Source organism: Neolamprologus multifasciatus, chromosome 5, assembly GCF_963576455.1.
Source record: "Neolamprologus multifasciatus chromosome 5, fNeoMul1.2, whole genome shotgun sequence".
Taxonomy (NCBI): Eukaryota; Metazoa; Chordata; class Actinopteri; order Cichliformes; family Cichlidae; genus Neolamprologus; species Neolamprologus multifasciatus.
Genome location: NC_140443.1, coordinates 3755557 through 3769821, shown reverse-complemented (window position 1 = coordinate 3769821; position 14265 = coordinate 3755557). Strand labels below are relative to the sequence as shown.

Here is a 14265-nt window from a genome sequence, read left to right as displayed (position 1 = left end):
GTTATTTTATATTTCTTGCAAATAATAAAATAAACATGTCTGTAATAATAGTAACTCAATCATAAAATTACAATAATGTGAAGGATAATAAGCACAGAAATTAGACAAGCTAAAAGCTTGCTAATACTTATGATCTTTACAACATGGTTGACATGTTTTGCCAAAGTACTACTCTCCTTGTTTCTCTGGTGTTGTTAATGCCATATTAATAAAATAAATATTAATATCACTTTACATGTTGTCACAGTCTGGCGAGGGCAGACTGTAGGGGTTGACAAAAGGACCCAAAACGCAGACTCCAAGGAACAGGGAACAGAACTTGAATGTTTACAAAAAGCGAGCCGTTTAATATGGCTGGTAAAAAAAGGTACAAACAAAGGGCAAGGCAAACTGAAGCAAAATTAACACAAACCTAAACTGGGAAATCTAAACAAACAATAAGAAAAACCGTGGCGTGGACAACAGACGACCTGACAATGACACACTGAAAACAGAGGACTTAAATACACAGGAGGTGATTAGGGGAAGTGGGAACACATGGAGGAACAGCTGACTGACATGAGCCTAATGACAGGACAAGGGAAGTGAAACTAAATACAATGAACAAAGAACACACGACTCCTTCAAAATAAAACAAGAAACATGAGACAGACATGATAATACAAACTTGATAACATAAGACACGCAGCATGAAACACAAAGGGTGAGGGAAACTTAAATACAGGGGAAGAAAACACAAGGAGTCTAATAACCAAATGAACTTCGCTAATCTAATGAACTTAAACATAAACAACATACAAATAAACTAAAACTTAAAACGCTGGGTCAACAGACCCAGGAACATGACACATGTTTACTCTTTCTCCAAGATCACAGCTCTCTAAACATGACTCTTGATTAAAAAGAAAGGAAAACAAAAAACAAATGTGAAAATCTTCAAGTATCTATTTAAGCCCTGCAGTTTGATTTTGGTTTTCTAGTTCCAAGCAAAAGCATCTTGTCCACCCATAGGAAAAGAAAGAGAGACTTTGTCAGTAAGACATATTAGTGAGAAATGGGTGCACACATATAACAGATGGTGATCGATAGTAAAAGTGACTTATTTGCTGTGGAAAGTTTCAAAACCACACTTCTTACAGGAAGTGGTTGGAAGTCAGATGTTAGTCAGTACAAACTGCTTAAAAGGACTGACCCGTCGGTCTCAAGGTAACAGATCGAGCTTTCACCACCAAGATGTTTGCTCTGCAACACTTTATGGTGATTCATGTGCTGACATTCCTCGGGCAAAATGGTAAGTCGCCATTAGTCCTTGGAAGTAAAATTATAGATGGGAAAATAGCCCCAGACAACGAAATGCTGTATATGGCATCAGTGCAGGATTACAGAGGCAACCATGTTTGTGGAGGATTCCTTGTGTCTGAGGACTTTGTAATGACAGCTGCACACTGTGACCTGTAAGTAATCACCTCTTTGAGGAAATCTCTCTCTCTCTCTCTCTCTCTCTATCTATCTATCTATCTCTATATCTCTATATCTCTATATCTATCTCTATATCTCTATATCTATCTCTATATCTATCTCTATATCTCTATATCTATCTCTATATCTCCATATCTATCTATCTATCTATATATATCTATATATATACACATACTGTATGTGTGTGTTTGTATCTAATGATCACAATAATTTAATAATTCTGATACCATCTGAATTATTGCACCAATTGTGCTAAGAACCCTGAAGTAACTGTTGTAGTGAATAAATAAAATTGAATTTAATAAAAAATAAATTTATCATTTAGTTTTTGTTCATCTTGTTGTGCATGCAACTGCAGAAAATCTCGTTCTGATGATCTCAGAATTATATCTTATTCAGGAATCCTAAACGTGTAGTTCTTGGTAACCACAACCTCAAGAAGGCTGATAAGAAAATGAAGATTGCCAAGAAATGCAAACACCCAGATTATAAGAATGTTGGCCATGGATATGACATCATGCTCCTAAAAGTAAGGTCTTTTTAAAGTCTTTTTTATTTTATTAAATCACATAAGAATTTTTAAATTTTTGAGTGTTCTATTTTGCAAGTTGCTCAAGGTATTTCTAGTTAAAGTATGAAGTACTTAAAAAAAGATAAAAGATAAATGTTCTCTATTGTTGTTACATGGTTTTCACTCATTTATAATCTTTACTCTTTATTTCTGTGCCTCTAGCTGTCTACACCTGTCCGACCAAGCAAAAGAATTCAATTCATTCAGCTTCCCTTCCGTGAAATGACATTAAATGAAAATGATAAATGCCAAGTGGCTGGATGGGGTAAGATAAAAACTTATGGTAGTGTTGTTGACGACCTGAGAGTGGTGGATGTGTCGGTCATCAGCCCACAAAACTGCCAGAATGCTTGGGCTCAAAAGGTTCCTGGATACAATCTTCCTCCCAATATTATCTGTGCAGGTGGATACAACACAACAAAAGGATTCTGTCAGGTATCTTTTCTGTCCTTTCCTTGAAAATTCTTGCTAACTGCTCTGTTGTTGAGAAATATATGAGCAGCCTGCATTAAGTATCACATGAACAAAATACATACTTCCTCCTTACAGGGTGATTCTGGTGGCCCTCTGGTCTGCAAGGGAATGGCTGTCGGTATTGTTTCTTTCAACAAACAGCTTCCTGGAACCGAGCTGGGAAATTGTAACTATCCAGATGTCCCCAATGTCTATACAGATATCTCAAAACACCTGAACTGGATCAGGATGATTCTCAAGGAAAAAAAATACAAAAAGCTTTGCGTCAGCACACTGTAAGAGTTTACAGGGAGCTATGCCTCTGTCAGCGTTTGCTCTCAATGCAGAATAAAGAAAATGTTTCAAATATTGTTTTCTTACACAAAGCTTTGCTTCAAACACACTGTAAGTGTTTACAGGAAGCTGTGCCTCTGTCAGCTTTTGCTCTCATAGAAGAATAAAAAAAATGTTTGAACAGTATTGTCTCTGTGCATGAATAATATTTTATTATGACTTCAAAAACATGTCTATAAAAACATTGATATCAGTTTGCCATGGAAAATGAATTCATGCAATACTAATATTTGTAAACAACAAACATTGCTACAGTACATTCATCCTGATTTATCGAGTACTATAAATACTAGAGACTAACAGAAGGTGTTTTGGTATCACAGAGAACCACCTGTGGTCTAATAAATCAAACAAATAGAAGCTTTGACGGTTTAATACAAGTACTACATCTAACTACAGTAACTCTTTTTAAAATTAATAGTAAGATCATGAACATTGAACATCCTGACGTCTTCTCTTGGTTGGCGTGTTGGATGCCTGACCTCGCTTCTTTTTTGTTCCTACATTCTTCTTCTTCTGTTGTCTGTCTGGCTCATCTTTTTTCTTCTTCTGTGCTCCCGCTCGCTTGGGCGCCATCTTTGGTGACCCTGCTGGTTCGGTCTTCTTCTGTTTCCCTGTTGTTTAATATTAGAAAAAGGAAATGTAAAATCTGCTCTCATAAGCATCCAGGATACAACACTGCAGAACATGTTTGCTATAAATTTGTTACTGTTAGTGTATATCAGTTAAAAGTAGATATGTCACATCACTTTGATTCCGAAACAAACAGCAACTCTACATAATTAATTAGAATGTAACTGAACTGACATCAGCCCTGAGATTCATGAGGTATTTGCTCCTTTATAAAATTCATTTTTATTAAACCGTCTCAGACACCTTTTTTCTGAGACTGTTCTTCCCCAGATGTAATCGCTGTCCCGTCAGGCACAGCCATCCTTTTCTGTCTTCCTGCTCTGGTCTTCAGCTCCACCTCCACGGGGTAATGGTCACTGATGCAGAGTGCCTTAGAGAGTAAATATAGTTGAACAACAACACTGATGCTGTCCTTTAAAATGATGCCAACTGTCAAATCATTTCTATCTTTTGGTTTAGAAAAAACACATAAGTGAGTCTCACCTCCTCATCAGTCAGCTTAAACTCTTGCTGGAAGTTGAAAGACTTGGCCGAGTTGGGGACGATGGCGTTAGACATGGTCTCTCCATACACAACAATTCTGTTTGAGGAAGAGGAGACACATACACTTTACAGTTAGGGCTGCCACAATTAGTCGACTAGTCACGATTACGTCGACTATAAAAATCGTCGACGACTGATTTAATAGTCGACGCGTCGTTTGAAGCTTTGTAAGATCCCAAAAGACGCAGGAATAAGTAGTAGGATTTAAGAGTGTAATAACGGACTGAAACAGAAGATGGCAGCACTGCATGTACAAGGATGCCAGCTGCCGTTAAACCCCGAAGAAGAAGAAGAAGCTGTGTCCCAGAATTCATAGCGCAGCCAGTGTTGCCAACTTAGCGACTTTGTCGCTATATTTAGCGAGTTTTCAGACCCCCTAGCGACTTTTTTTCCAAGAAAAGTCGCTAAAAAAAGACGTGAAAGCGCATATCGCTTTTACTCTCAACAAGAAGCGGGTGCTGTAACGCAGTCAGTTCTTCTTTTACTCTTATGCTGTTTTGTGGATCAGGTTTAAAACTACTAATAAACACACACACACAAAGTAACTCCACCAGAGTGCCTATTTCGGGTCACTTTTGCCGGTCCAAGCCCGGATTAAGGAGCAGGGTTGGAATTGTGACATTACAAAAAACAATAATTGCTAAAAGAAATTTAATTTGTAGTTCTAAATAAATTCTAACTGCATTTAGGACGTTTTTTGCTCACTTTATGTCTCGTCCACGATGTTATTTCTCTCTCCAGCAGCTTAGGTTACAATTACATTAGCATGACCAATTATGCAAATTAGGTGATGACGTCATTTAGCGACTTCTAGCGACTTTTAGGACAACCAATAGCGATTTTCCTTACTGAGGAGTTGGCAACACTGAGCGCAGCCCTGCTCAGTTTCCAACAATGGCGGCAGCTAGTTAGTTTTAATATAACTCTTGTTATTCTTTCTGGGTCACAAAATAAACGTTTAACATATTTTCAGGCGAGAATGTAGCTGTATAAACCTCAAATATCTGCTCAGTTTATCAAGACACCACATATTTTCAAAAGCGCTCCGACGTTTTCGGAGACGTCTGTTACCCACTAGCTCGATAGCTAGCCGGGGAATAGGCTAACTAGAGCCGTGAGAACACCGGACTCCTGGCTAATCGTTTTCAAACCCACCGCCGTCTTTCGCTACTCAGGTTAAACATGTAATATAAGTCACTTAGATAACTTAAAAATGTTATTGTTTGGCTTTTTTAGTATTTTATTTGTTCCTGAGTAAATCGGTTTGGCTGAGATTAAAGTTATAGTTTTTACACAGCTGAATAAACGTCAAGCAGACAGCTGATTATCAGAAGTGTGAGATGCTCGAGAATTTACTCCGGTGTCCCGTTATATTTTAGATAGCAAGGAGTTAATTGAACTTTACCGAAACAATCTGCAAATTTCATTAAAATTTAACAAACTGTCATCTTGTCTTTATTTTTAGTTAGCACAGACCTTAAACACTTAAAGCTGTAAGCTAATGATAGTTATATAAGAGCAGATGCTGCTGGTGCAATAAGATGTACCTTTTACGTCCAATGGATGATGATCTGATTAGTCGGTGACTAGTCGACTATCAAAATAATCGTTTGTGGCAGCCCTATTTACAGTGTGAAGTTCCAATAATTTTATCCCTTTATTTTTCTCTCAGTTTGAAATTCCCTAATGTCCCTAACATTAGAGTTAGCTGTGAGAGGCACTCTGTTTAAAAATAAAAAAAGGCCTGTCGGCCATGTTGCAGAGGCTTTGTCGTCGCTCAGCTACCAAAAATACACAAATGGTGCTTCCCCACAAAGTAAACTGTACAGACATCAACCAGTGACTCATTAATATTTTCCTATATGAATTAGTTCATCCGTTTCTTTCTCCTGGTTTTTGCTTCAGTGGTGCAGATTTCTCTCTCTTAAAAGAAAGTCGTCACTCCGTCCACTTTCCCTCGACTTGTGTCCTTATGTGGAGAAATGTGGTGTGATAGTGCAGATAGTATGAAGAGTAATATACTCACTAATTTTCATTAATATTATTACTTGTAGAAGTATCTTCCTCTTTTTGAGCTCTCACATGTTCAAACTGCTGCCTTCAGGCAGGCGTTACAGACGCTGTTTACTAAACATGCTGCCACCACAGAGACAGTTTCTTCCCCCCACACTGTCACTCTGATGAACACTGAAATAACCCACTGCTTTTTATGTATGTGTGTGTTTGTGTGTGTACATATATAAACACGCACATTTCTTTCACAGCATGAAGAGAAAAAAGTGAACCGGAGTCAAATTCCTTGTTTGTTTGCACAAACTTGGCCAAATAAAGATGAGTCTTTAGTTTCCTCCTATGTTATTATCATGTGTGTCACCTGTCGTAGGTGTTATCATTGTTGTTGCTAGCTGTGGTGTCGACATCGTCATCAATGAGCCAATCGTAGGATGGAGAACAGATGCGGATCTTTTCCTTCTTCTTCTTGGAGAGATATCGTCCGTCTGCATTAAAGTCCCCCAAAATCATAATGTTCTACAAAAGAAATGAAAATGTCGACAGAGAGCAGAACTCACTTAATACAATGACAGATTGATTAAATAACAGCACCAAGGTTTATGTGGTGTCATATATTTATTATTATTGCATAATTCTGTGAGGAGCTGGCAGGACAATAACTGAATACTACTCTCTGTTGTTTACTGCAAATTACTTCACAGTAAGAGGCCAATTGAAAGGCACAGAAACAGGATACAATGAATCAGGAACTTTATGCATTTGTGTATTTAAAGCTGTTTTTTTAAACTCCTCTGTTATCAGTTTGTTTACATGAAAGACAAAATCTAATAGTTTAAATATAATCTGATTCTGATTCACTATGTGATTGAAAAAGGTAATAACATATAATATAATAATAAAAAGATATATTTTTTAAATTTGTCTTGCTCACTTTCAAACTCCAATGTTTCCTGCATAGCTTATCTTCAAGATGGTTTTTGGTCTGTGATGCTTTATCAAACCCAGACAGAATTTACATGTAATTAACATGCAAAGCATCTATAAAGTGTAATACAGTAAATGCATGCATGAAGTTTAAGTTTATATATATATATATATATATATATATATATATATATATATATATATATATATAACCAAGCTAAGATCCTGTGGGACTTCCAGATACAGACGGACAAAATGGTGGTGGCTAACCAACCGGACATAGTGGTGGTAGACAAACAGAAGAAGACGGCCGTAGTGATCGATGTAGCGGTTCCCAATGACAGCAACATCAGAAAGAAGGAACACGAGAAGCTGGAGAAATACCAAGGGCTCCGAGAAGAGCTCGAGAAGATGTGGAGTGTGTGTGTTCACACACATCCACACAATTTTTAATTAATACATTAATAAAATAGTTTATTAATGTATGCATTTCAATATTTTGCTACCGCTGAAGGTACTAAGACTATTGGAAAATGAACTCGAGTATGTCCAAAAAAATAATCTCATCTACAACACAACAAATTACTTTGATCAAACCACGAAGCAACCAAAATCTAAAGAAGGTTTCTCAGAGAGGAGAGAAACACAGGAACTAAACTCTTAGGGCTCTTGTCTCAAACTTACATCATTTTTCCATTTCTTCCTGATGTCTTCAACCACATCGTGCAGCTCGTCCAGCTCCTTCAGAGTGTCTTCTGGCTTTGTGTGCACAGGGATCAGGACCAGATCTTGTACAACTGAAAGAGTTCACAAGCAAAGAGGCCTCAATACAAAGTACACCTGAATAGAGTAAATATTACACATTCACAGTGTCAGTTTAGTCTTTCCATAAACACGGTTCAGAGGTCTTGTTCAGTGGCTCAACTTAGCCCAGGTGAGGACAAGTGGCAGCAAGCCCTCGAACATCCTTCAGCAATTCCAGGCCAACCTCATCTACCCCAGGGGCCCTGCCACCAAGGAGATGTTTAACTGCCACAGTCACCTCACCCCCCAGTGATGGACAAGTCGTCCCCCTCATTCCCACATTCTGCTTGGTTACAGAAGATGTGTCAGTGGGAATATGGAGACAGCAACCCGACAGCATCCTCAGTTGACATTAGAAGCGCTTTCCCACCAGAGAGGCGACATTCCATGTCCCGGTCGTTAGTCAGAAGCTGGGGATTGATCTGTCAGGGTGCTTGTGCTCCTGGACTCAACACAGCACATACTGCATCCAACCCCTACAGCACCTCCTGCTGGTGGTGGACCAACAGGAGGGTGAGCTCATGTCCCCTGTTCGGGCTGTCCCCGGCTGTGCCCCATGAACTAAGGCCCCGCAGCCAGGCGCTGACCTTTAGGCCTGCTTCCAGGGAGGGACCCAGTAACTCTATCCTGGGCAAAATGAACTGTTTCCTATATTTTATACTCATAGGGGCTTTTGAATCACCCAAGACGAATTTGCCATCATAGAAAACCCACAACAACAGAGTCCTCGGGATCCCTGGGATACACAAACCCCTCCACAGTGATTCGTTTTGCATTTCCTTTTTCTGACAAAGACATTTCATTTAATTTCTGACATTATTTCCATGTAAGCTAGTTATTGAGAGATTTTCTGTAGTTCCTAAAACTATAATTTCAATACTGTGAGAAGTCGGGTAAAGTGTCAGCTCAAATCAAAAAGATGCATATGTTCCAGCTTACAGTTCATGTTATGCACTACCTAAAATATGATTTCTGTAGAAATGTATGTGAAATATGTGTTAGTGTGCTACTGACTATATTCATGCGAAGAAAATGTGGATGAGGTGGTACTGTTTGTAACTGAAACTCAGTACAGATGACTGAAGACAAGAGCAGCATGCTGCTTCTTCATCTTGCCTCACAAACTCTCTATTTAAAGGCTCAACACTGATAGTATGAATTATGAAACTGATAAAATAAAAGGATTTGTCACCAAAACTGGAGCACAAACAAGCAGTAGGATTAAATAAAGGTTTTAAAAAGTAGAACTGCAGAGGTTGGCACTTCCACTTGTTTTGTTTTGTAACTTAAAGCGTTACTCAAACACAGTAAAAAGCACAAACCTGTAGTTGGACAATGAAACCGCAGGATGAAGGGCTCTCTGGCAAAGGCATCTTCATCTCCAGCCTGATTATCTTCATACTGGTGTGAATCCTTCAGCGTCACTTCATCTGGTCTGAGAGATAAACACGTATAGTTAGACATCAACGTGTCTGGACATGAATCTCACATGCACACCAATTCTAAATATAATCAAATTCAAGTCTGCAAATCACTGAGATGTTGTATTAAAGTCTGTTTCTACACAAACCTGTAGAAACAGACATACTGCTCCTTGTAGGTGTCTCGTCCCAGTTGTTTGCTGGCAGTCTTTACGTAGGGGCGTTTTCTGTTAGTGCCGAGGAAAACAGAGCCACGTAAACATGCAGTTTTCTACATAAAATATCATAAATAAAATAAGTAAATTCACACACTATCACTGCAGGGAACTCACTCAGTTTTGTTGAGTTCTTGAAGTAACGTTTCCATGGCTTTGCCGCTCTTATCCACCACCTCCAGCAGGACAATCAAACTGTACCGAGATATGATCTGGAGGAAACACATCATTTAAGTGTTACACATTTTATCATTGGTGTTGGATTTAAAGCTTTCTGTTGTAAAGGTAAAATTATTATCACCTTGGTGAGCTGTTTGATGACAGACTTGTCATGGACTTTCTTATGTCCCAGGTTCTTGCCATTAAAGGCTGCTATCTTCATTCTGACTTGATTCTGCAAGAGACCAACTCTGTTTTAGACGACCAACACACAGTGTGTGATGAATTGTTCAAACTTCTGCTGAATCAAAACAGAGGAAGAAAATGGAGAAGTGCAGCAGAAAAAAGAAGAAATCAAAGCAAAGGGAAGAATGAGAAACTAAAACTTAAACACTGAAAAAACCGTGGTTGGTTATATTGCGACATGTATATTCTAAAATATGTCTCTAATGACTCTAAAGTTACAATTTCCCAGGTGAAGGCCTGAGAAATTGTAGCTTTTATTGAAAATGGAGAAGTTCCAGGGAGTCCAGTTCCTCTAATGCGGTTTCTCATTGCAGTAACATTTGGCACATGAAAGGTTTTTTTGACCTTGGGTAAGAATTCCCAATAATAAGTTTATATTAAATGTGTGTTTAATCCTAAATGAAGGTTTCAGAGAGCAGGGATAATTTATGTTTTAAATGTTACACTCGTCCTTTACAGTGTGCATTTGTACCCCCCCCCCCACTGAAAGGTGGTGATTCTTCAATGGTTAATAATAATTACAGTCCAATTTCCAAACTCTGTCTTAGCTAAGGTTTGTTAATAATCAACCTTTGTTATCGGGAGGAAAACAGTATTTTATCTCCTTTCCAATCTAGAGTTAGGAAACTACACAGTACTGTCACAGCTTCCCTAAAATTTCTCAATGACCTCCATGAAGCCTCGGTCTCAAATAACTACTGTGCAGCTCTTTTTATTGATCTATTCAAAGCTTTTAAACAGTTGACTATAGACTTTTATGATGTCAGAGATCACTGGAAATTGGACTTTCAAACAAAGCAGTTGCAGCTCAGTGGTCTCTCTTCCAGGTTTTTTAAAATATCACTAATGGAGTCCCGTAGTGTTCTGTCCTGGGCTACATTATTTACATAGTAAATACTACTATTTACTATGTAAACAGTGTGAGACAAAATCTAGATGCCTGTTCATTTTTATGCATATGATACAATTACTTATTGTTGTGCTCTTTTAAATAAAGGAAAAGAAAAGTCAAGCTGTTCTCACCAGAAAGAGGGTGCCGGCAGTACTTCCTTCTCTTGTATCTGCTCAACGCATTTCTACTGAAACTGTGGCCTCATACAAATACCTAGGTATTGTGATTGATTGATTGATTGGTTGGTTGGTTGATTGATTGGTTGGTTGGTTGGTTGGTTGGTTGGTTGATTGATTGATTGATTGATTGATTGATTGATTGAATTGTGATTCAGTCTCTCCTTTAAGCCACACATTGACGATCTTTTAAAGAAACTAAGGCTGCAGTTTAGGTTCTTTTTCAAAAACAAATCATGTTTCTTTTTCACAGCCATGAAAAGACTTGCTGCCACTTTTTCACCCATCCTGGATTACAGTGATATAATTTATATGACTGTCTCTGCTCACTCTCTTCATCTGGTGGATTCTGTCTATCACGGGTCACTATTTTTTATAACTGGCTGTAAACCTTTAACGCAACACTGTACTTTATTGTCTGGTAGACTGGTCCTCATTGGTCTTATGCAGGATGGTTCATTACTATCATTTTATTGGTATCAGAGTATAAGTTATGCAAAAGTTTTAGTCATAGACTGCAGTCTCAGGACATCATTACAGAAGCATTCTCCTTTTCTGCCTTCTTGGAATTCACTGCAGAAGGATTTGAAGCTCTCTCAATTGATTTGACTTGCAAAAGACGTACAAATGTTTTGGTGATATCATCTCTGGGGACTTGTTCTTGTTTTCTACTTTAGACATATTTAGCCATTTTATTGTTTGTTTTACTATTTACTTATTTCTTTTTTATTGTTGTAATTTTAATATATTTGCCTGCAACAGGTCTCTCTTGTAAATGAGACATTGAGTCTCAATGGGACTACCTGTATGAATAAAAGTGAAATAAAAAATAAAACACACACACACACATAGGTGAATGGAGAACATTCAAACCTCACACAGAAAAGCCCCAGCTTGAATTTAAATTGTCACAGTAATGGATCAGGGACCCAGTGCTTTGTATTTATTGATGAACTGATAATTCTAACTATAATTATTATGAGTTATGGTTTTCTGTTACATCTTTAGTCCTTGGATTGTGGTTTCTGTTTTGTATCATCTTTGTGCTTCAGGTTCCTATGTTCCCATGTCTTAGTGTCTAGTCTGCGTCTTGGTGCTTTGTCTTTGTTCCCTGTTTTACTTTGGTAGTCAGTTCTGCTTCCCTGTGTCCCGTCATGAGTGCATTTCCCTCCTGTCTCCCATTCCCTGATTACGCTAGTATGTATTTAAGCTCTGTGTTTTTCCCTGTTGTTGTCGCGTCCTCTGCGTTAGTTGTGTTTTCCTCAGTCGTCATGTTTTGTCAGGTTATGTGATGCCAAATCATGAACTCCCAGTTTAGATCATACTTCCTAGTTTGAATTTTGTTTTAGTGCTCATGTAAAGTTTGTTTTCTGCCAGTGAATAAATATTACCACCTTGAGTTAAATATTCCATCTCTGAGTCCTGCGCGTGGGTCCAACCACTGCATGCCACACAGCTCACCGTGACATGAACCAGGAAACCTCTTGCTGTGTGGTGATAATCGTAACCACGCCACCATCCTGTTCTAGTGTCTGGGTCATGCAGCTTCTCTCTAGGCACGCTCTGACCTCGGTATGACCTCTGTATGATGTGTGCCATATATGAACACTCCTATGCTACTTTACTATAAAACTCTTTTGAGATTCCCAAATAATCCTGTCTCCATGGCAACCACGTGACAGTGTCAACATGGTATCAAGATCCCCAAAAACCACCATTTTCCTTGATTTGACCAATGCTAAACTCCACCTGTCTAATTCATCAGCAAGTTTTAGCAGCAAAATTAGCTCAATGTAGCGAAAGTAATAGATTGAAGCTCAGAAATAGTTTATTAGTAATGAGGCATATTATTATATATAGTATTCCAAACTAAGATAATGGCATGTTTGCTGTTTAAATTTTTTTTATCCGTGCAGAATAATTGATGTATATTTTTCTTAAAAATATAGAAATACAAGGAAGTTAAAAAACAAACTTATATTTAGTGCCTTGTTTTATTTCACTTGAATTAAAACTTTTTAAATAAGGGATTCTTTGAATGGCCATTAAGTAGAGATATAACTCTATAGATATAACAGCTCTTTGTTCAGTCGCTGACATTGTAGGTTTTCAAATGTTACAAATGAGCACATTTGTAACATTTGCAAAAACATATCTTACTCATTTTTTTAAAGTGAGGAATTCTAACTAATGCAGATGAGCATTTAGTTTTATAAAAGTAAGAAAACTAAAAATGTAAAAATAATACTCACGAGTGTGGCTAAAACAGCAGAATGAAAAATGAAAGAAGCGGCTAATCTGCCAGAAAACACACTGAAGTTGACTTCTGCAGAAACAAACTGGACCAGGAAGTTCTCAACCACACACACAGACACACACACACACTACATATACAGCATATGCAAAACCACACCACGCCTACCTGTGTCTGTTATCAGCAGCGGTGTTTCCTGTGTTTGCATACAGCTGAGGGGTTTATCATCAACCCGCAGCACTCTGCTGCAGTCATGGGAAAACGTTTACCTTCAGTTAACCTAAAATACCCGTTTCATGTTCACTGGCTGGTAGACACCAATAGAGGGCGCCCTGTAGTCATCAGAGATACAGGTCTCCAGCCCAAGGAGGAAAAAGAAAAACTGTAGTTCCTTTTGTGACCACTTGAAGTTGGATTCAAAAGGAGGTCAATCACCAGACTTGAGTGTTTAAAAGAAACAATTTTTTTTCCAGGCTGTAAAAAAAAAAGAAAAAAAAGCAAACATCCTGAATTAAACCAACTCACCCGAAACCCTGGCTGATTGGGACCCACACCCAGTTTCACACCTTGGCTCAGGCGATTAGAGGATCATCAGGGGGTCCTTTTGTCCCTCTGTGGGGGGACACTCTCACTAGGTTTATATCTGGGACTCTCCACCATTTGACCTTAGAACTGAAGAAGCTTCTCGGATGAGAGGTGAAACGTCTTCAAGTAACTTAAAGAAGTCCAGACGCTTTTCTTTGCAAGCTCCTTTGACTACGATGACAGTAGCACCTGCAGCCAGTCAATGTTTGTTGGCCTCACCTCCACTAATATGATTTACTGGATGTTACGCAGAGAGGTGTGGTGAGGAAAACATCAGACATCATTCTGCCTTAACTGAAGTATTTACTTTATTGTCTCTTGCCAATCTTTTGCACATACATACAGCAACTTCTCAAAATGCCCCCTATCCATTTCTTTCCAGCTTTGAATACTCTAGAGTAGAGATGGACCGATCCGATATTACGTATCCGTATCGGTCCAATACTGACGTAAATTACTGGATTGGATATCGGAGAGAAATAAAAAATGTAATCCGATCCATTAAATATCAAAAAAGCACCTCACAAAACTTGTGACATGGCG

At 38.4% G+C, this 14265-nt stretch overlaps 2 protein-coding genes across 4 annotated transcripts in view; one reads left to right on the top strand and one right to left on the bottom strand.

The window, feature by feature from the left end:
• The first annotated feature begins 1167 nt into the window (after window positions 1-1167).
• Window positions 1168-2951, top strand: LOC146517834 (granzyme B-like). The gene is made up of 4 exons (XM_085161334.1): window positions 1168-1454; window positions 1879-2008; window positions 2213-2485; window positions 2600-2951. The coding sequence occupies exons 1-4, from the start codon at window positions 1234-1236 to the stop codon at window positions 2801-2803; spliced, it is 828 nt and encodes a 275-aa protein (XP_085017460.1). The 5' UTR covers window positions 1168-1233; the 3' UTR covers window positions 2804-2951.
• Window positions 2952-2983: 32 nt separating this feature from the next.
• LOC146517828 (deoxyribonuclease-1-like) overlaps window positions 2984-14265 on the bottom strand; it is a 72849-nt gene continuing 61567 nt past the window's right edge. The window contains exons 1-10 of one of the 3 annotated variants that reach the window (XM_085161328.1): window positions 13132-13367; window positions 9712-9804; window positions 9528-9622; window positions 9345-9422; window positions 9097-9209; window positions 7655-7767; window positions 6408-6562; window positions 3974-4070; window positions 3734-3860; window positions 2984-3471 (exon numbers count right to left, since the gene is read on the bottom strand). In XM_085161328.1, coding sequence (XP_085017454.1) covers window positions 3284-3471; window positions 3734-3860; window positions 3974-4070; window positions 6408-6562; window positions 7655-7767; window positions 9097-9209; window positions 9345-9422; window positions 9528-9622; window positions 9712-9792 — 1047 coding nt within the window. In that variant the 5' untranslated portion in view covers window positions 9793-9804; window positions 13132-13367 and the 3' untranslated portion in view covers window positions 2984-3283. Of the gene's footprint in view, window positions 3472-3733; window positions 3861-3973; window positions 4071-6407; window positions 6563-7654; window positions 7768-9096; window positions 9210-9344; window positions 9423-9527; window positions 9623-9711; window positions 9805-13131; window positions 13368-14265 lie in introns of those variants that run through there. The other 2 variants (XM_085161326.1, XM_085161327.1) reach the window with 2 other exon arrangements.